Consider the following 21,176-nt stretch of genomic DNA (forward strand, 5'->3'; position numbering starts at 1 on the left):
TGTCAGTAAATCATACAATAATATATTCTAATAAATCAAGATGATATACACAGGCTGGAATGAATAACAGATCAAAACCAACCAAATAAAGTTGACAAGAATGAATATCATTAATGTAAACTCTGCCATTCAGATTTTGAAACTACTTAACAGAAGACCTGGATGGTTCTCATAACAAAACCATAGGGATTTTCTATCTATTCAGTAGTACACTCTGGCCTCTGAAACAGTCTATCCTATCCAAGGCCATCTTGAGAGGGGGGGAGGTGAATGAGAGAGGGAGGGGGCAATGGGAGAGAGAGACGGAATGAGAAAGAGGGAGGGGGGAATGAGAGTGTCCAAACAAAGAAGAAGTTAGCTTTGCTAATCAGACTAGCTCTGTGGATGACCAGTGTTTAGTCACTGAAGCCACATTTAAAGAGGAAAGGAAGTAAGGAGGTCTCTTCCATAATTCCTGACAGAAGGCATGGTACTTGTCTTCAAAGAGCTGACAGGTTGCCACATGGAAGAAACATTCTATTTAATCTGCAGAGCCCCAGTGCCCAGAACTGGGAGTCATGGGTAGTCGGTCAGGAGGATGCATTTCAGCTCCATATAAGGAAGAGCTTTCCACAGTTAGGGTGATCTAAACGTTGAACTTGGATAAAATTGGGAGAAGCAAAGAAAATCCTAGGGTGTGGTAACTTCTATTCTTTGCCTGGGTGGTAGGTACTTAAGTACCTTTGTTTTATTATTGTTTTTCAACTGACATATAGATTTCCATATACTCTTCTGTGGGTATGACATACGTTACAATGAGAAACCTAGGTTGACTAGGTGTTAGGCAAAGCAGTGAGTTCCTCGTCATGGAGAGGGTCCAAGGAGAGGCTGGCAGCACTCAGCAAGAGGATGGGAGAATGACCTCTGACCTTCAGTCCATCTCTAAGATTCTACACATCCAAAAATCCATGGACAATTATTAAAGGGAAGCTTTTCTAAAATATTTTCAAGGTGACTGCCCTTTAATTAACTTCAGTTGAGGCCCCAGTCCATCGTTCGCTACAATTATTACGGGCGTTTGTTAGACTATGATCCCAAGTGTCTATTATGGTGATTATCATGTTTATTGGCCATCGTATAATGAGAATCAGATACGCAGTCCCTGCCCTCTTAGGATGACAAATGATGCGGACAGTCATAAAGAGTATGGATTCCCAGTTCCGGCCAGAGCCAGACACAAACAGTGAACAAATACGAAAGACAGGAGAAAGGTCCACGTAGCAGACAGGTCAAGGCTTCAGGTCTTACCAGAGTGGGGAATAAATACACAAGGGCCTTGAGAAACATACCCTAGGTGGGTCAGGATCAGGAGGAGCTAGCCCTCCGCTCCAATTAACCTCGGCAGGCTCCCTGGGAGAAGCGAGGTTTCAGAAAAACACAGATTCTGGCAATCGTACATTTGGTTAGGGGAACATTTTTCTCCTAGGCTGCCAGGAAAAAGAGAGAAAAAAAGCCAAAATAGCTTAAGTGGCCATTTCCTCGTGGTTATCCTGTTCTCCTGTTCTGTTCCTTTGTGATCTTTCACTACCCGCTCCCCTGAGATGGGGGAACCAAGACCTGAAAACGGGAAATGAGAGGAAGGGGTATTTGTCGACCGTGATAGATGTGGAATCAGGGAGAGTCCTTGAGTCCCCAAGTCACTGCTAAACAAACAGACAGGCTCTGCCCCTCCTGGCCTGAGCCGTGACCCGGGGCCAAGTTACTTCTGCTTTGGACTCACTTAACCTTTAAGCTGGGGATCCCCACTCATGTTACTGACATTAAGTCCTCCAACTTCACAACAACCTGAGGTTGATGGGAAAAATAAACCAAAATACAAAAGTCTTATGATCTACTTGAGTCCGATGTGGTAAAATACAAATAATCCATAGTCAAAGTTTATTTTCTCATAATTTATCTTCATGTTACTGAAGGGGAAACTGAGTCAATATAAATAATGTTCTAATGTCGCATTTTTCTTTCTGAAAGTTCTTGTCATGGTCATTTTATGGATGGGGACACTGAGGCCCAGAGTGAAATGTACTGTCTCAAGGTAAGCCTCATGAAGTAGTGCCTGGATGAGAAACTCAAGAACCCGAATGCTCAAAGCAAAGTTCTTTTCCATTAGCTTCCTACCCAAGTTGGAAACATTCAATTCACTCAAGGTTTGTGAAATTAGGTGATAAAGGCTGTAAAGTTTGAGTTCTTGATACCAAGAACAGTGTGGGGTCTGGGGTGGTAGTGAGAGTAATCATGATCCTTGACCTTCACGCAGAGAGTCTCACGGTTCACGAGTGTTCCCCAGCTGCGAACACACCCTGTCCTCATCAGGGACATCGACAGTGTCGCCCTTTTACAGGTGAGGAGGCTAGGACTCATTTAGCGGCTTGTCAGAGGACACCGTTAGCAAAGGGCAGAACTGGGACTGAAACTCAGGTCTTCCGAATCCAAGTTCAGTGAGAACACCCTTTGTGGGGAAGAGGCCACCTGAATTTTACTGGGAGACTGAGAGGAGGTTAAGGGAGGTGGGAAGGAGCTAGTCTTGGCAGCACACCAGCTCGTGTGTTGGCAGAGAAGGATATTATCATCATCAAGCATTTCGAACGATGACACAGAAGTGCTCTGGGCACTGAGGGACCCACCGCAGCGCTAACCTCTGAGGGCCTGCAATCTAAGACAAACACACCCAGAAGACCAAACATGTGCATGCGGCATCATTGCTATCTAATGCAGTAGATCCGCCACAGTGATCTACTCCGTGGGTAGAGAGGGAAGTATTTCTACCACATACACGGCCAGGGAAGTTTGGGATGTGGAGAATGTAAGTGCATAAATAAAACATAAATAAAAATGGGAGCGATAATAAAAAAACATAAATAAAAATGGGAGCGATAAAGAAGAGCAAGCAGGGCAAGGAAGAAACACACACACACCAATCCAGGAAGATTGGAAGAAGGATGGAATAAAAATAAACTTTGGTTCTTTTTCTTCTCTCTTTTTTAAAGTTAAGAAGCACCGGAGTTGCTGTGTTGTGGCAAGAGCAGACTGGACAGTGTGAGATTTAGAACAGAACTCGCCCCCCAGCATATGGGACAATCTCAAAGACAGGTAGGAAGCGGGGCAGTGGGCAGTGGCAGGGGCCACAGAGGGCCTGGAGCAAGTGGAAACTCAAGAGATCACGACCTGTCTTGACTCCTAGACTATGCCTATGTGTTTCCACCCGCATGCTTTCAGAAAGCTCATGCTCTCTGTATTTCAGGAGCAAGAAGAACCTCCATGGCTGCGGAAGTCTGTCTGGAGCAGTTGAAGGGAGCAGGTACCACGGTGAGGGAGAGAGAGGACAGGGACCTTAAGTGCGCTGGGTGAGGAGTCCCTAACCGTGCCAGTCTTTCCAGATTCTGCCACCACAGAGCAATTCCCAATGCAAAACTTATTTATCTGGACCCCGTAATTGTTAGGAAATTCCCAGTTTGCGTGGTCAAACCCAAATCTGCTTGTTGAATCTGAGGCCAGTGATTAGATTCTTAACGTAAAAACTTGTGTGGAGGGTGCCTGGGTGGCTCAGATGGTTGGGTGTCTGCCTTCGGCTCAGGTCATGATCTCAGGGTCCTGGGATCGAGTCCCGCATCAGGCTCCCTACTCCTTGGGAGCCTGCTTCTCCCTCTGCGTCTCTCTCTCTCTCTGTGTCTCTAATGAATAAATAAATAAAATCTTAAAAAAAAAAAAGAAAACTTGTGTGGAGCTCTGCTGGGACATAAACATTACTTGATACCTCAGTTCAGACTCCAGCCAGGTAGAGAGACCTGTTTATCTCTGCTAACTGTTTACTTACTCAAGTCATCCTTTGTGACCCTAATTAGCCAGAGAAGCAGCAGCAGAGAACCACTAGACCAGGGTGAATAAGAATATGCCGAGAGTGCCTGGTTCTGGCTGCTGGCCCTTCGTACCACACAGGGTACTTAGAGGCCAAGTTCTGGCTCTAACCAGGACAGTTTGAGCCTTGAGCCAAAGGTTAGCAATTTCACACTTTCAGAGGAAGCTGCTCCTGATCACCCTAGTTTCTGAGTTTACACAACCAGTAAGATTAAAGAATTCTGTGATAATGATTCTTAGGATTTTTTTTGCTAATATTTGTTCATCTGCCCTATTTTCAACGTGCTCTTCTCTTTTAACCACTCTACATGTATTAACACATTTAATACAACCACATGAGCAGATACTATAGGAACTGACAGAGAGGTTAAGTAACTTAATGGGGGTCACACAGCTAGTAACTGAAGGCACTAGGATCCAACTACAATTTACATCGTTCAGCTAAATCCCAGTATTTTAATAAGAATGTTCAACAAAACATCTGATATTTACATAGAAGACATTGCTCAGGGCGCTATGCAGAGGACACAAAGGTCATACAGACAGTTCCCACAAAGAGCTCATGGTACAGCTGCAGATATTGGTAATCCTCTCTATGGCCCTAAAATTTTGCTCATTTTATTCACCTACATTGTATCCTTTTCTAACTAGAGAAGACCCTACATCCCCCATGCTATTATCCTTTCTTTTTTAAACAAACAAAAAGGACAACTTTAGGTCAAGAGGGGACCAACTTACTAGTTAACCCATCAACAGCTAGAGAATGGCTAGTGGCAAAGCCAAGCTCGGACGGACGGTGATGTTCCCGTGTTCTCTGTAGCCCTTGGGAGGTAAAGGCCCCCACTAGCTCTTCAATCCTGCTGGGTTCCATCCCTGTTCTCCACGTCTGCCACTCTCAGTGCTCATGCCCGTTTGTTTACCCCTGCCGACCCCCACTCAGTGCTCATGCCCGTTTACCTCTGCCGACCCCCACTCAGTGCTCATGCCCGTTTACCTCTGCCGACCCCCACTCAGTGCTCATGCCCGTTTACCTCTGCCGACCCCCACTCAGTGCTCATGCCCCTTTGTTTACCCCTGCCGACCCCCACTCAGTGCTCATGCCCGTTTACCTCTGCCGACCCCCACTCAGTGCTCATGCCCGTTTACCTCTGCCGACCCCCACTCAGTGCTCATGCCCGTTTACCTCTGCCGACCCCCACTCAGTGCTCATGCCCGTTTACCCCTGCCGACCCCCACTCAGTGCTCATGCCCGTTTACCCCGGCCGACCCCCACTCAGTGCTCATGCCCCTTTGTTTACCCCTGCCGACCCCCACTCAGTGCTCATGCCCGTTTACCTCTGCCGACCCCCACTCAGTGCTCATGCCCCTTTGTTTACCCCTGCCGACCCCCACTCAGTGCTCATGCCCGTTTACCTCTGCCGACCCCCACTCAGTGCTCATGCCCGTTTGTTTACCCCTGCCGACACCCACTCCTCCCTTTCCCGCCCCTGGTGGGCCTGGAGCTGGGGACGAAAGCCAGGGCGAGCTGCTGGAGGCCCTCACCGCGAACGAGCCTTCGGGCAAGGCCGAAAATGCTCTCGACAAGACACTCGCGATCGCTCGCACGGGTAACACAAGGCAGAAGAAAAAGAAAGCGAGATGTTTTCTAGCGACTCAGGGAGAAGGCGAGCCAGCCGCTTGCATCTAGACACCGGGACTGGACGCAGACCGACGGGGAACCGGGGGGTGCGGCCGGGCCCCGAGGCACCCGCGGCGCCCCTCCCCCGGGCGCGCAGGGCCCTCGGCGGGCACAGGGCTCCGACTCCCGCGGGGGTGGGTGACAGGTCCCCGGACTGCGGTCCCTGCGCCTCCGCCCGGCCGCGCGTCCCCAACCCGCCCTGCCGGCCGTCGGGGCCGTCCCGCCCCCCGCGAGCGTGCGTGACGTGCCCCCGCGGCGTGACGCAGCGCGGCGCCCGGCGGGAGGAGCGCGGGGGCGGGGCAGCGGAAGTCGGCGTCTGCGGCGAGGAGAAGGACCGGGGCGCGGCCCAGGGGGAGAGCCCGGCGGACGGCCCCGCCCCGGCCCCGCCCGGCCCCGCCCCCGGCCGTGGGCGGAAGTGACGACAGCAGCCGAGGAGGTCACTTCCTGCTAGGGTGGATGAGGAGGAGCCGGAGACGCCGCGGAGGAGACGGGAGCGAAGACGGGCCGCGCCGGGGAGAGGTGAGTCCCGCCTCATCGCCGGGCCCTCCCGGGCCGACCCCAGGCCTCACGGGCAGTGTCCCCGGGGTCGGGCCCCCAGCGGGCCGCCTACCGCCCCGGCCGGGCCGCCGGCAGCGCGGGGGCGGCAGGGCCCCCGGTGTGTGAGGGGCGGCCGGGACCCGGGGTGCGTTCGTGCGGTGGCTCCGCGGGGCCCCGGGGTGAGGCCGGCCGGGCGGGAGGCAGGAGGGAGGGAGGCTCCGGGGGCCGGGAAGCCGCCCGCACGCCGCCGCGGGGCAGCCGCAGCGCCGGCCTCCGCTCGCCTCGCCCTCCCGGGAACGGCCGCGAGCTGAGGAAGGGCGAGGGCCCGGGGGGTTGCAGACTCGAGACGAGCGGCCTCGCGGTCAGTTTACGGGCGGCGTGGACAAGGCGTCTGCGGACTCCGGCGAGGGGGCGATCGGGGAGCCGGGGTGTCGGGAGGAAGCTTCTTGGTCAAGTCCTTGCCGGGCGGGGTCCGGACCCCCGAGTCGTGCGCTTGGAGGGCACTCCTGCGGCAGAATGGAGGGCCTGCGTTCCGACGGAGCCACCGGGACTGGGAGCCCGGGCGGCTTCCCGGAACGGTGGGGAGCGGTGTTTGCGTCCCCGGTTGTCGCGGAGCCGGAGCAGCCAGCCGGGAGAGGCTCCGAGGCCTTGTGATTGTGTGTCTCGTGTGGCTGCGTGTCTGTGCTGGCGTCTGTTTTCTCCTTCCTTGGGGTGTTTGTGTCGTCCTCATAGTTTTATAGACAGACTCGCTGATTATTTTAATGTACGTGGTGAGAAAAAAGCTCGAAAGATGTAGAGGAATCCGAGGTTAGATGAAATTTCCAAGGTTAGGAATTCGCCCCCACCCCACCCCGAGGCCACTGAGGCACCTACGTTCCGTCCGGGAGCGCTCTTGCTAATGTGGGTGCCGCGGCCCTGTCATCCAGCCTGGGGAGCAGAGAGCGCAGACCTGCCCGCTCCTGTCCGCCTCCCCCTCGGGCGGCTTCACCCCTCCCGCCGTTTGCTAAAGGATTGACTGATACGAAGCTGCTTGCTGCTAGGAACAGGAAATTTATGAGGAACCGTAAATCTGGATGGAATGAATTCAGATCACAGCAAGACCCCCTGCGCTTTTGAACAGAAGGTTCTCAGAAATGCCTGCCTTTTTTCCTTCCTGTTAAAGGGAGAAAAATGTGAAAATATTTCTCAAAGTAATGTGAGTAGCTGTACATGTGGTGTGTTTACTTCCTGTATCCCACGGTGTTTTTCAAGGAGCAGGGGGTTAGTTTCTGACTGGGAGGAGTGTTCCTTCTCCCATCTCCCGTAATTCAGCAAAATAAATCAAAATCAGATGTTTTCTGGAGTTGCAGTCAGATGGACTTGGATTTTTTTTTACTCTTTTTAAAACTGGTACATCTGGGTGAACTCAGGCATGTGTGTCTTGGCATCTGGGCCTGTCTAGTAATAGAAGAAGACCGTTTGGCTTGTTTGGCTGCCTTTCTGGACCGTTTCACTGCCCTCTTCCTTTCTTACCTCTGAAGGGCTGGCCGGGAGAAAGAAAGCAAATATTAAAGACAGTGTTTACACTTTGTGGTTTAAAGTCAGGTGAGAGATAATTATGGCCTTTGAAGCTGATGACCTGAGGACCATCGTTTGAGGACTTGGGGATTAGCAGTTTGGAGGTGACATATTTGAAAGAAAGAGGGTTACATAAGGAGGGAAAGACAAGGCAAGGAAGTTTGGGGAAAGGCTGTGCCAGAAAACCTTGGGAGGAGAACAAATAAATAGCACCTTAAAGTAATTGATGTGGCTTGTCTCTCAGCAGGAGGGCGAAAATGAAAGCAGGCTGTAGCATCGTGGAAAAGCCAGAAGGAGGTGGAGGTGAGCAGAAGTTAATCATCTCTGATGTACCTGGAATGTCCCTCAGGGGTTCCTTTTCTCTCCACTTGGGCTCTGTTCACAAATGTCAGACCATGACTAGACAGCCTCTTGACTGGGTGGATACTGCCAGCACAGTTTAGGCTTGTTTCTTATGGATGTATATCAACATGTCTGGTCACCACACCTTTATCCCAAGCTTTAGAGTCTCCTCCCTGTTAGAGACACAGTTCCACCCTCAGGGACAAGGGGTTTTCAGCGTATTTCCCTAAAATGTTAGCTTGTCTTTCCTGTTTGTTTCTCTCGGAACGTTCCTGCCCTCGTGGAAAGTAGGTGTGAGATTTAGTAATGCAGGAAAGAGCGAGAGGTTGGCACACCTGGGTACTGCTGTCCAACTCTAGCAGATCAAGTGATTGCCACAGGAAAGGTGACATCTCCGTGCTTTCCTCTCCCCTGTTGTGGTTAGCCCCAGCTGACCGAAGGGCTGTTTATGGCATGTTTGCACAGCACTCTAGAGATTCTGAGCATCGGAATGTGAAGTCAGGGATACTGATATGTATGAACCTAACTCCTGACTACCTTGATCTTGCCCTTTTCACGTTAAAGGGTATCAGTTCCCTGACTGGGCCTATAAAACCGAGTCCTCCCCGGGCTCCCGGCAGATCCAGCTGTGGCACTTCATCCTGGAACTGCTGCAGAAGGAAGAGTTCCGCCACGTCATTGCCTGGCAGCAGGGAGAATACGGGGAGTTTGTCATCAAGGATCCCGACGAGGTGGCCCGCCTCTGGGGCCGCAGGAAGTGCAAACCCCAGATGAACTACGACAAGCTGAGCCGGGCCCTCAGGTGAGGGAGAGGGTTCCCAAATCCATGCTGTTAACAGATCGGAAGGAGACGAAGCAGTGGGGTGAATGTTGGATAAGAAGGGTATCAGGTGGAAAGAGACTGCACTATCTAAGTGAATATGTGTAGCTTTGAAGTGGGAGGAGAGGAGCTGCTGAGTCTGAGTTGCACAGGCACAGGAGGAGAAAAGCATATCTTTGGTTCTGTGTAGGAGGGAATTCCAACGTGGTTGGCTTTGGGTCCTGACAGACCACCGATTTCTGCTCTGTAGTGGGCGAGCGTGTGCGGTGAAGCTCGGGTCGGAGCTCATTTGTAATCTGAAAGATTAGGCTTCCCTGTGGGAAATCTGTTAGAATTGCTCTTCTTTAGGCTTTCCTGGAAGAAACGGGGAAATGTGAAGCAAGCAGACCACACAGGAGGAGGGCTCCCTCAATGGTCCTGACCTTGCTGTTCAGGTCCCATATCTGTGAGCTCGGTTGTCAGTCCAAAGGTTGCTCTGACATGTCTAAAGATTGACCACTTCAGGTTCTCTTCCGTTTCTTTTTTTCTCTTTGTCAGTTTTTACATTTCATAACCTCTTCACCCTCAAGGGGCCAGAAGGCCGTGTGTAAGTGGTGCTCCTGAATAGGTGCCCGGCCAGAGGCCGCGGGTCCGCCGGAGGCCCCTTTCTCTCTTCAGTCTTGGTGACCTTGAATGTCAGAGCTGGGCAGCTGCGCTGGACCCTCTCTCGCATCCTTGTGAAAGTGAGGCAGGCCAGGCCGCCTGCTCTTTCCCACATTGGGGCACATGATTGTTGGACCCACTGCCACAAAACAGTTGGACATTTCTTCACCTGAGCTTCGTGCTCAGGCCTCCAGACTGGCCATGTCAGGCGTCCCAAGAGACTTGTCTGCCCCCGCCTGGGCACGGCAGTGACACACAGGGGAACAGGAAGGAAATGGACTATGGAATTGAAACTGTAGAGTGACAGAGGAGAAGGGTGGTTGGGGCTAGGATAGGTGTTCGGGATCTTAAAGTGAGATTGTCTTTGTAAAGCTCCAGCCAAGGACTTAGAACATCGTTTGAAAATTGAATAAGTCCCCCAGCCCTAACCTCAAGGCCGGGCTGCAAAAGAATGATAGTGATGTTTCCATGTAATACTTAGAGCCAGAACTGTTGATCTCAGTGGTTACCTATGTGTATCAAAAATTGTCAGTAGCTAGAAGATAAATTGACACGTGTTCCTATTTTTACAGATACTATTACAACAAGAGGATCCTTCATAAAACAAAAGGGAAAAGGTTTACTTATAAATTTAACTTCAACAAGCTGGTGATGCCCAACTACCCATTCATCAACATTCGGTCAAGTGGTAAGAAGCAAACTTTTGGTGGGGAATGAATTTTGATTTGATAAAGAAGTTTAAAAACCCAAGTCTAAGACCTGGCATGTTAAAGGAATTTTAGAAATTAGACTAGAGTCGCGTGGATTGCCCCCAGGGTCCTGCTTAGGTTTCTCTGTTTGTCCCCTACAGGGAGTGATAGGCTCTGTCTGCTACATCAAGAGAGATTTGTTTAGTTGTTTATTTGGTTCTCTTTTGTGCATATTATTTGTGTCTCGCAGATACTTTTCCGCTGTCGTCTTTAGGAATTATGTTCCGTAGATTCGCGTTCATCTTTCAGTTCAGAACTCACAGTGTTAACACCCTGCCCAGCGGCTCTTTCATAGACGAGAACCGGTTTCTACAAACACTTCCGATTTTCTATGAAACTACCAAGCTCTCCCTTATCAAGTGAATATCATCAAAACCACAGCATCCTTAATCACAGAAGGGGAGGTTCGTATGTTTGCAGTGAAAAGCAGTGTCTTTGATCTGCACCAGCACCTCCTCAGAGAGTAAGGTCTGGGGTTATTTGACCTTCTTTGCTCTTAAGTGCAGCAAGGCTTCCCCTCCAGGCTCTCCTCGGATAGCTCACCATCACGCCTCCTCACGAAGGTTTCAGGTCACACTGGCCTCTGTCCAGTCTCTTAGAAGGGGGTTGGTTTTGTTTCAGTTCAGAGGCAAGACCTCTCCCTCCCTAGGAAAACAGATTGTATTTAACTAGTTTCTGACCAGTCCATCAGTACTCTGTTTCTGTGGTGGTGTGTGTTATGCTGCAGTATTCTGACTTCTCAGAGAAAAGTCGGAAGAAACTTGAAAAATCAGAGCGGGGGTGTGGCTGAGAATGTACTGCTGAGATCCATTGCAGATAGGTCATTAACTGCACACAGCAAGTTAGGGCAGTTTGGGCTTGATGGTGCTATCGCTACAGTTCCATCTCATCTCTCCTGTAGCCACTCCCTCCTGTCCCTGCGGCATGTGTTAAAAAAAAAAAGTGGTATTGGAATGCATCTCTCTAATTACAACCTGTTTTCTTTCCTGGTGCCTGAGGGAGAGGTGTTAGGAAATCAGACCATTCTAGCCACTGGAATCCTGTTTCCTCTAGTTTTCACTCTGGCCCCCTTCCTGTTTACCTAGAGGAATTGGGACTCTACGTGGATATACCAGCAATTTTGAAGAATGTGTTGGTGTTCCAAACCACTCCCCCCCCCACCCCCCGCCAAAAAGGGCTTTGTCGGTTTTGTTCTTAATGTCTTTGACCCATTTTTGTCTATTGAAAACCCAGAAGTCCAGCCACTTGGGCAGCCTGGAACAAGGCACACCCATCAGCCCTTGAGAGTAATGCGCCCTTCCAGGGCAAGAAAATCTGGATCCTCACTCGGGGAAGACTCTGGTCTGCCAGCGACCTAGCGGTAATGGCCTGGCACAGCCTGGTCTGCCAGAAAGCAGTGGGACCAACACTGATCCTTAACAAAGCTTAAGACCCTAGCGGAATGAAGTCGCAGGGAAAGCAGATCAGTGTGCATTTCGTTTAGGTATATACTTGGTTGCTTACGTCCTGGGTACAGATAACCCGAAAGAACGGGAGTCATTAACTCATAAAGCACTTTTACCCAGATAGGCCAAATGTTGTTTCTGGTTTAACTTTTATGGTGACAGGGGAAACGTAACATTTATTGAGCATCTGCTTCATGGAGGTACTTTTGTTTGGTGTTTTGTGAGTTACCACGTTCAACTCTCCCAGCCTGCTATAAAGTGTGTATCTCAGTATTCACATTTTACAGATGAGAAAATTACAGAGGACAGCAAAGTCCAAGATTGATATGGGCTTGTTGAGTACAGTTACCTGTTGAACGGTTTCTCAGGAAACCACTCCTGAGAGACTTAGCTATTGAAATCCAGCTTTTATTGAATAGTTCATACATTCCTCCCCCAGATTGGAATTCATTCATTTGCTCAACAGATAATGTGTTAAGTCCTGAAAACAAAAAGAAAAGATTATGGTGGAGTTCTTTCTCTCAAGGAACATAAAATTTAGCAGGAGAGATAAGATAGATGAAGTTGAGCACAATTCGAAATAACAGTGTGGAATGTGACAAGCTCTCTAGGTAGCAGAGCTGTGTGGATTTTGAATCTGGAGGTCAGAGAGATCATGTCTAGATGGTGGTGGTACGTATCCAAATAATTCAGAGGTTTAGAGTAAAAAGCACAATGAGTGCTCTCTCTTCCCCCACCGTCCTCCTCACCATTGACAGTTTAGGGTAAAATGCTTGACATTTGGATGGTGTGGAAGTACTTCTGTGTACACTGTCTCGTCATTACTCTTAAAAGTGTGCTATAAAATACGTTATTCTGTATTTTTGAATGTTTATTGTCCATCAGAAACATTGGGAACATACAGAAGATGCTAGGAACAGTGCTCACCTGGCGGAGTGGGACAGGCCAACTCAGGGACTGGTTCAAGAGTTCTCTGTGCCTCCCTACCCCCACCCTGGTGTTTTGTATTTCTCTTTATTTTGGAAAACTTTAAACCTATAGAAAAATGGGAAAAAATAGAACTGTGAACACCCATGTGTCCTCTCTCTAGGTTCACTAATGATTGACATTGTTGCCACGTGTTTTTTTTTTTTATATATATTTTTTAAGTTTTTTTTGAGGTTAAGTTACAGACGACATGACATTTGTCTCCTGTATACTTCAGCACGTATCACCTAGGTACAAGGACATTCTCCTCCATGACCCCAGTAACATTAACATACCTGGGAAATTTAACATGACTCTATTGTTCTTGTCTAATAGTATGTGCCTTTTACAGTTTTTGTTTTTAAAGTGTGATTATTGTGTAGTAAAAAATTACGTGTCCTAACAAATACCTAACATACAATTTGCTGTGTGCCGATACTATTCTAAGGACTTTATAAAAATATTAAGCCTTTAAGTTTTCATAACATGAGGATTAGTCCTGTTGCTGAGCCTTTTATAGGTAAGGAAGCTGAGGCACAGAAAGGTAAGTAAATTATCCAGAGTCACACAGCTAAGAAGTGGTAGAGCCGGGGTTTGAACCTAGGCAAAGGTCTTGTTACTTCCATTTTGCCAAAGGGGGTCAAAAACCAGTTGGTTACATGCTACGAAATAGAAGGTGCAAGGACTGAGATTCACACCCAGATTTTTCAGCTCAGCCACTCAGGTTTCATAGTGGCTCTTTGAAGGTCATCTCCTTCAAAGCAGTGTTATTCAGAGTTGTGGAAGCAGTAAGCTAATGTTTTTCAAACAGAACCGTAGACCTGTTGTCTCAGTATACCCCATGTAACGGTAGGCAGCTACGCTTGGTCAGGGGGGAGGGTCCAGAGTGCTCCCTGCAGCATTGCTCCTAGGTTACACCTTCCCTAAGTTCATTCGGAAAGTGTTGTGTGTTCTGTGCTCTTCTTGCAAATTTACAATGTACCCTGACCTGTGTAAAGAAGGAAATACCCTCCAGTTTAAAAAAAAAAAAAAAACTAAACTAAATTGTTCAGGAGACAGGACCTTCTGTCCCCACTCCCCTCCGCCACTACATTATACTCCTAGTCCTTCAGAACACATGAAAAGTGGTTTTTTGCTTTTCAGTAGATGTGCTCTTAATATAAAATCAAGACCCAAATGAATCAAAAAGAGTAGATAGAATTTTAGCTGCTGTAATAGGCTGGCAGAAGAGATATTTTTGGCCTGGGACCTTCCTTTTTTTTTTTTAAGATTTTATTTATTTATTTGAGAGAGAGAGAGCATGAGAGGAAAGAGGGTCAGAGGGAGAAGCAGACTCCCCGCCAACCTGGGAGCCACATGTGGGACTCGATCCTGGGACTCCGGGATCATGACCTCAGCTGAAGGCAGACGCCCAACCGAGTGAGCCACCCAGGCGGGCCTGGGACCTTCTTGATTCTAGTCAAATTATATACAAGGTCATGCATCAGTTTTTCCTCATTGAAAGATCAGGTCATTGGCTTTAGGGGGACAAGGAGCAGTTTCTGTGGAACTTCGGTTTGGGAAATGCTCTGGTAGTGTCACTCAGTCCCAGGTGCCTGGAGGCCACAGTGCACACGGCAGCCCACGCCAGAGTCCTGGCCGACGGCGCCTGTTACTCCAGAACCGGAAGGAGGCAGCTGATGGCGCAGTTCCCAGCCACGCCAGGCCTCACGCCCTCCTGTTTCTTCTCCTAGGTCACCATACTCACTTGGGTTCCCTTACTTTTCCTTCTCCCTTACCTCTGCCTCCGAGTGCAAAAAGCCCTCCTGACATCATCACGGATCGAAGCCTCCGGTACCTCCCAGGAACCCGGAGGGGGCTCTGAGGCCTCTGCTGGCACACCTTTCTTACGCCTTGTTGAGAGAAGGACCTTTGGGGGGAGTGCAGAACCTATGGGCCTCTGAATATGATGTGTTTAGTGTGGTGTTGGTTTCTGCTTCAACTCGAGTTTCAGTTTTAGCGGGCAGACTTGGCAGGGGGGCGGGGGGGCACGGGTCCTGTATTGTCTCCCAGCCTGCTCGGGGCCTGAGGAGCATTGAAAGCAGGATGGGAATGGAGATCATTACGTAGAATGTGTTAGAGGAAACAGATTTAGAGAGATCAAAAGATATTTGAATCTCTGTGGTGATTTTATATCAGAAATGATAAAAGATCTACCATAAGAATTCACCTTAATGACCATATGGCCTTTTCTTTTTTAATCTTCTTTTGTTCTTAAATCTGGTCTTGCGCGAGTCCGAGTATGTGAGGTGCAGAGTCTTTGGGCTTTTAATGCATTGCTTTACGTGCGCATCATTTCCAGTGGTGTTTGTGTTTGGTTTGCTTGCTTGCTTGATAGATAAAGCCAAAAGTATGAAAATAAAAAAACACTACTTACCAAGCTGAGAATTGCAGCACAGTATCTAGATTGGAGAGGAGAAGGCTCACATACCCATCCGTTCATTCAACTAACCTGTATTGAGCCCCAACTAGTTGTTAACCACAAACTGCTTTATGTCTAGTTGTGAACAGTAGGAAGTCCCCCCGCCCCTCATGGAATTGATGTTTTAGAGCACAGATGAATAATGGTTATCTCAGGCGGTAACGAGTACTGTGAAGACTAAGTGGGCAAGGGCCAGGGAGAGACGGCAGCCGGCTCGGGTAGAGGAAGCTGAGCTGTGCTCCCGGGAAGACGGGGGGCGGAGGGATTCCGCGCGGCCGGAGCGTTGGCTTCCTGTCGTAACAAGATGTAAACATCTTGGGCTCACGTAGCATAAGTAACCGTGCTGACGACGGGTGACCAGTTCTCTAAAGTGGCCTTTGTCTCCTCCACCATCACAGGTGTGGTTCCCCAGAGTGCGCCACCAGTGCCGACCGCCTCTTCCCGGTTCCATTTCCCACCGCTGGACACGCATTCTCCCACGAGTGCCGTGCGGCCGGGGCGGTTCTCTGCCGGCTCCCTCGCTGCTTCTGGCCAGGAGTCGGCCAGTGGCGCCGACAGAAAGGCAGAGCTTCCGGAGCTGGAGGATGGCTCAGCCGCAGACTGGCGCCGGGGCGTGGATCTCCTGTCCTCCTCCTCCCGGAGTGCCGTCGGTGGAGGGCTTGGCCATCAGAAACGCAAGCCCGACATAATGCTTCCCCTGTTCACCAGGCCAGGGATGTACCCTGACCCCCACAGTCCCTTCGCTGTCTCTCCGCTCCCTGGCCGCGGAGGTGTTCTGAACGTCCCCATCTCCCCAGCCCTCTCCCTGACTCCCACCATCTTCTCCTACAGCCCATCCCCAGGCCTGAGCCCCTTCACCAGCAGCAGCTGCTTCTCCTTCAACCCTGAGGAAATGAAACACTACCTTCATTCTCAAGCCTGCTCTGTGTTCAACTACCATCTGAGTCCCCGGACCTTTCCCCGTTACCCAGGACTCGTGGTCCCGCCCCTGCAGTGCCAAATGCATCCCGAGGAGTCGGCCCAGTTCTCCATCAAGCTGCAGCCACCGCCAGCTGGGCGGAAGAACCGGGAGAGGGTGGAGAGCGGTGAGGAGTCAGCCCCCGTCACCGCTCCCACCGTGGCTCCCGTCCCCCCAAGAATTAAGGTGGAGCCAGCCTCTGACAAGGATCCCGAGAGTCTCCGGCAGTTGGTGCAAGAGGAGGAGCGCTCCCACGAGGAGGGCACTGTGCCGAGCAGGACCGTAGAGGAGGAAAAAGGCACCATCTTTGCCCGCCCGGCCGCACCAGTCTGGCCCTCTGTCCCCGTTAGCAGCCCAAGTGAAGAACCCCTAGAGGTGGCTGAAGACAGTGAGGACAGGCCTAGCAAAGAGCCCAGCGCGCCCGAGAAGAAAGAAGATGCCCTGATGCCCCCCAAGCTCCGGTTGAAGCGGCGCTGGAACGACGACCCTGAAGCCCGAGAGCTGAGTAAGAACGGGAAGTGCCTCTGGAGTGGGTCTGGACCCCGGGGCTTGGCCACGGCCGCTGCCGACGCCTAGGACTGGAGGTGGATTGGGAGCTGTTTATACTATAATCACATGCAGACGTGTATTTATGTAGCGAGATTTCAGGGTTGGGGGGAGGGGAGGGAATTAGACTGGTTTGATCATTCTAGGGGCATAAACGTCTTTTTATGTTTGGGGGATGGGATGGGTATCTTCTGTTGTAAATTAGGTGGGACGTGAACACTCTTTTCCTGGTGAGTAGCACACGGGAAGGGTAATGAACTGAAAGGAGGAAGAGCCTCTGCTTCCTGGGGAGGCTCACACTTTCTGACAAACTCCCAGGGGGCCAAGGTGCCCTTGGTCCCATTATAGTTCAGGTTCCAGACTTCTTTCTTTTCTATTGTATTTATATATGAAAAGCCATTAATGAATTTCTTTTGCTCGGAGAGGGAGGGAGAAGGGAGTAGGGCGTGGTGGGGAGGCTGAGCAGTGAGAGACCATTTTACCAAGTGTGTTGCCTGAAATGTTTCTGTGTAGTTCCTTTGGGGGAGGAGTAAGGTAATCTCAGTCTTACTGGGACAGGGGGATGTTCGGATGTTGCTTTTTTTCTTTCTTCCTTTGTCGTCGTTTGGCATTTTTTCCTTTCCTTTTTAAAAAACCGGCTGCAGGAAGCGGGAGCCGTGGCACCAGTCCCAGGGCTGGGAGGGCCAGGCGGGGCGGCGGGACTCGTGCTGCGGGCTCCTTGGACTCGCCCCTCCTTCACCTGCTAAGAAGCCATGAGGACTCGTAAGCTCTCGTTCAGGGAAGACAGAAGAGGGCATGAGGAAGTAACCCGATGCCTTTAAAAACAAAACAAACACAAAAATGATCTTCATTTTTCTTTTTCCATCGTGGGTTTGGGGAGCCAGACTGCAGAGTGACTGCGAGTGAGTCCGCCGAGCAGCCCGGCCCTGGAGATGGCTGCGACGTGTCTGGGTCTCTGATCGTCTCCTAAGTGAAGCCTTAACAATGAATATACTTTCATCACGTGTTACGGGTCTGTCAGCATAAACCTGTAAAAGGGACGGACAGCTCTTCAGACAACCCAGGAATGTGGAAACATGGTTACATGTCGAGCTGGTGTTTAGTGGTCCCCTCTTGACTTCCTGGGGCCGGGGAGCAGAAAGGCGGGATTGTGGGAGCTCAGGGCCGATGAAGCCCGGAAGTGCAGAAGGTAGCTGGGGTGCGGTGGGTGCTTGTGGAGGCTGAAGGCGGAGGTGGACAGAGACACAGAAGGAGGCTAGATGCCAGAGCCCGGGAGGAACGAGGGAGTCGGTGTCTGTCCCGTTGTGGTGTCATTCCTGCCATACCCACTTCCCTAGATTGTTCTCGTTCTCACGATCAACTGACCATCCCACAGGAGACTCCGGTTTACAGGGAGAAGCTGTTTCTCCGAGGGAAAGGCCCTCAGCACAAAGGAACAGGAAAGTGTCACTCCGGCATGAAGCAAAAGGGGCCTGATTTTGGGGGGGGGGGTTGCAGAGAGAAGCCACAGACACCCACGTGTGCGTGCTCGTAACCGCGCGCTGTGGCTGACAGAGGAGACGCTGAAGTGGCTCGAGTCTGCCTGGCCTCGAGGCAGGGAGAGAGGAGAGGGCTCTAGAGCCAGTGGAGGTGAGAAGTGGGCACAGGGGCGCCGTCTAGGAATTGGAGGAATCCCCGACTCCACCTTAGCCTCAGTGAACTCTGTACACTGAGAAGCATTCGAGGGGTGTCTTTTAATGGGGGCTGGGGGGATCTTTTTGAAAGGAGTGCATGCATGAGAGGTGGGAAAGGGTCAGAGCAGGTGAGTGGGTTGATAGGTGGCTTGGGATGACTTGAGTCCATCGTGCTGTTGTCTGGCAAGTGTCCACCTCCTCGTTCAGTTCAGATTCCAAATAGTGACTTGTCCTGCCCTAGGGAAGGGATCAGGAGCGCGGTCTCTGTCAACTCGGGCTTTGGTCGGGCTGCGAAGGGCTCCCTGTTCAGGCTCCTTTTGGTTTCTCGTCCATTTCTCTCTCTGCATCTCTTACCTCGGATCAGAAAGCAAGCCCGGGCAGGTGCAGGATGGCTCTCTGCTTGGCGTTGCTCAATCTAACCAGGGAGGCTGGCTGGCCCCCCCCTCTGTCCATGAGAGCAGAGGGCCGGCACGTGTCGGTATGAACTCAGGAATAGAAACTCGAGGCCTTTAAAATACGAGGGAGAGAAATCCGTGATGCATACCTGGAACCCCCTGGAACCCAAGTGCCAGAATTTCTAGATGCTGCTTCTGTTTGAACAAAAAGTCACTGCTTTTAACTTGAAAAAACACACTCGAAAAATGTTCAACTCCATGAAAAATGTTTTTTGGCTTTAAGAAATTGTTTGGTGTTTTACTGTTTCCTTTGACTGCCATTCCACCAGGAAATCATTGGTTGATTTGCACTGCACACTGGGGCTGGGGCAGGGGGTGGGCATCCTTACACAGAGCCAAACTTGGGCTTGCTCAGGAAGGGGACCAGGAATGTGGAAGTCGTTGACATTTCCTGGGGTAAAGGGGTGGGGGTACTTTCTCAGCCCCGACCCCCTCCTGGCAGCGCTGTCGCCAGCCCAGCACAAAACCAGGCCTCTCTCTCTTGTGAGTTTCATCACTGGCAGCAGGTGGGGAAAAGGGGGACAAAACCAGGCCTGTTTTCTCCCCCATTTTTTCCAGATTTCGCTGTGCCAAACGTTTAAAACTTTGCAGATACAAATCTTGAAATTTCATTAAGAACTTGTTCATGCAAACAGTTTGCTTTTTTGACTATAGAATAAACAGATCTCTTGAGCATCCAGCACTGCTGAGCTCTTTTTTTTTTTTTTAAGGACAGCTAGGAGTGTCCTCTAAGCCACGCCCCAGGTCCCTTCACCCCAGTCTTCAGGCTGCACTGCATTAAACCAGCCCGCTAGCTAACGCAGGGAAGTACTGCACCCTAGTCCTCCATGGGCCAAGAAACTTTCAGAAGCATTAAAAAACATAGTTGAAGTACATCACTTCTCACCAAGCGGGTAGTCAGTTGGCTGTTTGTCCCTTGTTTTTTATTTATTCCATAATTATGTTTGTACTTTTTGTTTTGTAAAGGGTAATGGAACATTTTAATTTTGCTTAAAAAAATTTTTTGATCCAATCTTTCAAGAACTGTTCTATTTTTCACTTTGGGGGGTGGGGGGAGTTACCAGTTAATTTGTTTTGAAATATCTGGGCGTTCTTTGAGTTATAAAATTGTGAGGCAGGGATTTGTGAGTGAGACATTCACATGTGAAAGGTGACTTCACTAGTTACCCGCTTCAGCAGAATAAAGTGTGTATATGTACATAGATGTAAGTAAGCGACTCCATTGTGCAGTGCCTTTTAGATGTTCCACTTTCTATAAAGTCTTCAGATTTTTGCATATATATTATATATATATATGATGTAATGTTATAGAAATATATGTATAATATACATATTTTTTCCAGGGGTATCTGATAGCTCTGTATTTTGTTATGGAAGTTGAAAGAAAAAAGTATTTTACCTCAGAAATTAAAGTTAAATAAAAAAAATACTTTTAAATAACGTTTGCAGGGTGTTGGTGGTGTTGACACTCTGCGCCAGGGCGGCCGTGGCCGGGAACCTGCCGAGCCCGTGCCCACCCCCCCCACCCCCGCTCGTCCAGTCGCACAGGGAGGGGCAGGTCTGACGGCTTCGGGGACTGTCCGTATCCTGGCGTCAGTGGCCGCTGCTAGAGAAGGGACAGCTGAAGCCAGGGACACCAGTGGTGGGGGAGCTCCCCGCCTCAAGACTGTCCTGAAGATGAAGAGCACGTGGCACGGGGGCGCCCGGCCGGCTCAGTCGGTAGAACACACGGCTCGTGATCTCAGGGTGTGAGTTCAAGCCCCGTGTTGGGCACAGAGCTTACTTTAGAATTAAAATTTTAAAAAAGAGAGCGCCTGACAAAACCAGACCCAGTAGGCCACACATTGTACGGTTCCCTTTCTAGGGGACGTCCGGCATAGGCGAGTCTGGAGAGGAGCCTAGGCCGGCGGCTGCCGAGGACCGCAGGGCTGCTGCTGGGCCGCGCGTTCGTGGAGGGATGGCGCTGTGCGGTTCGTGCTGAGAGCTGCACAACTTGAATGAAAACCACTGAGGCACGGTCACTCTGACAGGGTGAACTCTGTGGTACGTGAATTCTCTCAATACAGGTGGTTTGGGGAGGTATGTGACAAGCCAGTGTTCGGGAAGCCAGTGGGGGACAGGGATCCAGAGGGGCAGGCAGGGATCTCGCTGGGGTGTCGAACGTCCCACAACACAGCCTGCAAAAGATGGTGCCCGGCTAAGTCACCTCATTTCCCCCCTGAGGGCCCCACGGTCGTCGAATCATAGCCAGGTGTTTGGCTCCTCTTGAAGAGTCCTGGGGGTTCGGGAAGGCTGGGATCGATGAGGGCCGAGGCCGGAGAGGCCAGCCAGGGCGGATCATGAGCGGCCTCAGGAGATGCGTGGGGAGGCCACCTTGTACTCGGCTAGCGGTGGCTGTCCCCAGAATTCTACAAGAGTTCACCATTTTACTAGCCGGTGAGGAGCATGGCGGCCAT

The 21,176-nt window shown here is 50.5% G+C and overlaps 1 protein-coding gene across 4 annotated transcripts; it reads left to right on the plus strand.

Annotated features, from left to right (window-relative positions):
- Positions 1-5,986: 5,986 nt before the first annotated feature.
- ETV3 (ETS variant transcription factor 3) lies at positions 5,987-20,160 on the plus strand. 4 transcript variants are annotated; one of them, XM_078078513.1, is made up of 7 exons: positions 6,008-6,088; positions 7,147-7,301; positions 7,911-7,966; positions 8,570-8,807; positions 10,040-10,155; positions 10,407-10,620; positions 15,487-15,586. In XM_078078513.1, coding segments are annotated over exons 2-6 (585 nt in total). In that variant the 5' UTR covers positions 6,008-6,088; positions 7,147-7,299; the 3' UTR covers positions 10,580-10,620; positions 15,487-15,586. The 4 variants fall into 4 exon arrangements, with proteins under 4 accessions (XP_035974164.1, XP_035974165.1, XP_077934639.1 ...); XM_036118270.2 differs by lacking the exon at positions 10,407-10,620 and having other exon boundaries at positions 6,019-6,088; positions 15,487-20,160; XM_036118271.2 differs by lacking the exons at positions 7,147-7,301; positions 10,407-10,620 and having other exon boundaries at positions 5,987-6,088; positions 7,908-7,966; positions 15,487-20,160.
- The last annotated feature ends 1,016 nt before the right edge of the window (positions 20,161-21,176 follow it).

The sequence above is a fragment of the Halichoerus grypus genome, chromosome 7, assembly GCF_964656455.1.
Source record: "Halichoerus grypus chromosome 7, mHalGry1.hap1.1, whole genome shotgun sequence".
Lineage (NCBI taxonomy): Eukaryota > Metazoa > Chordata > Mammalia > Carnivora > Phocidae > Halichoerus > Halichoerus grypus.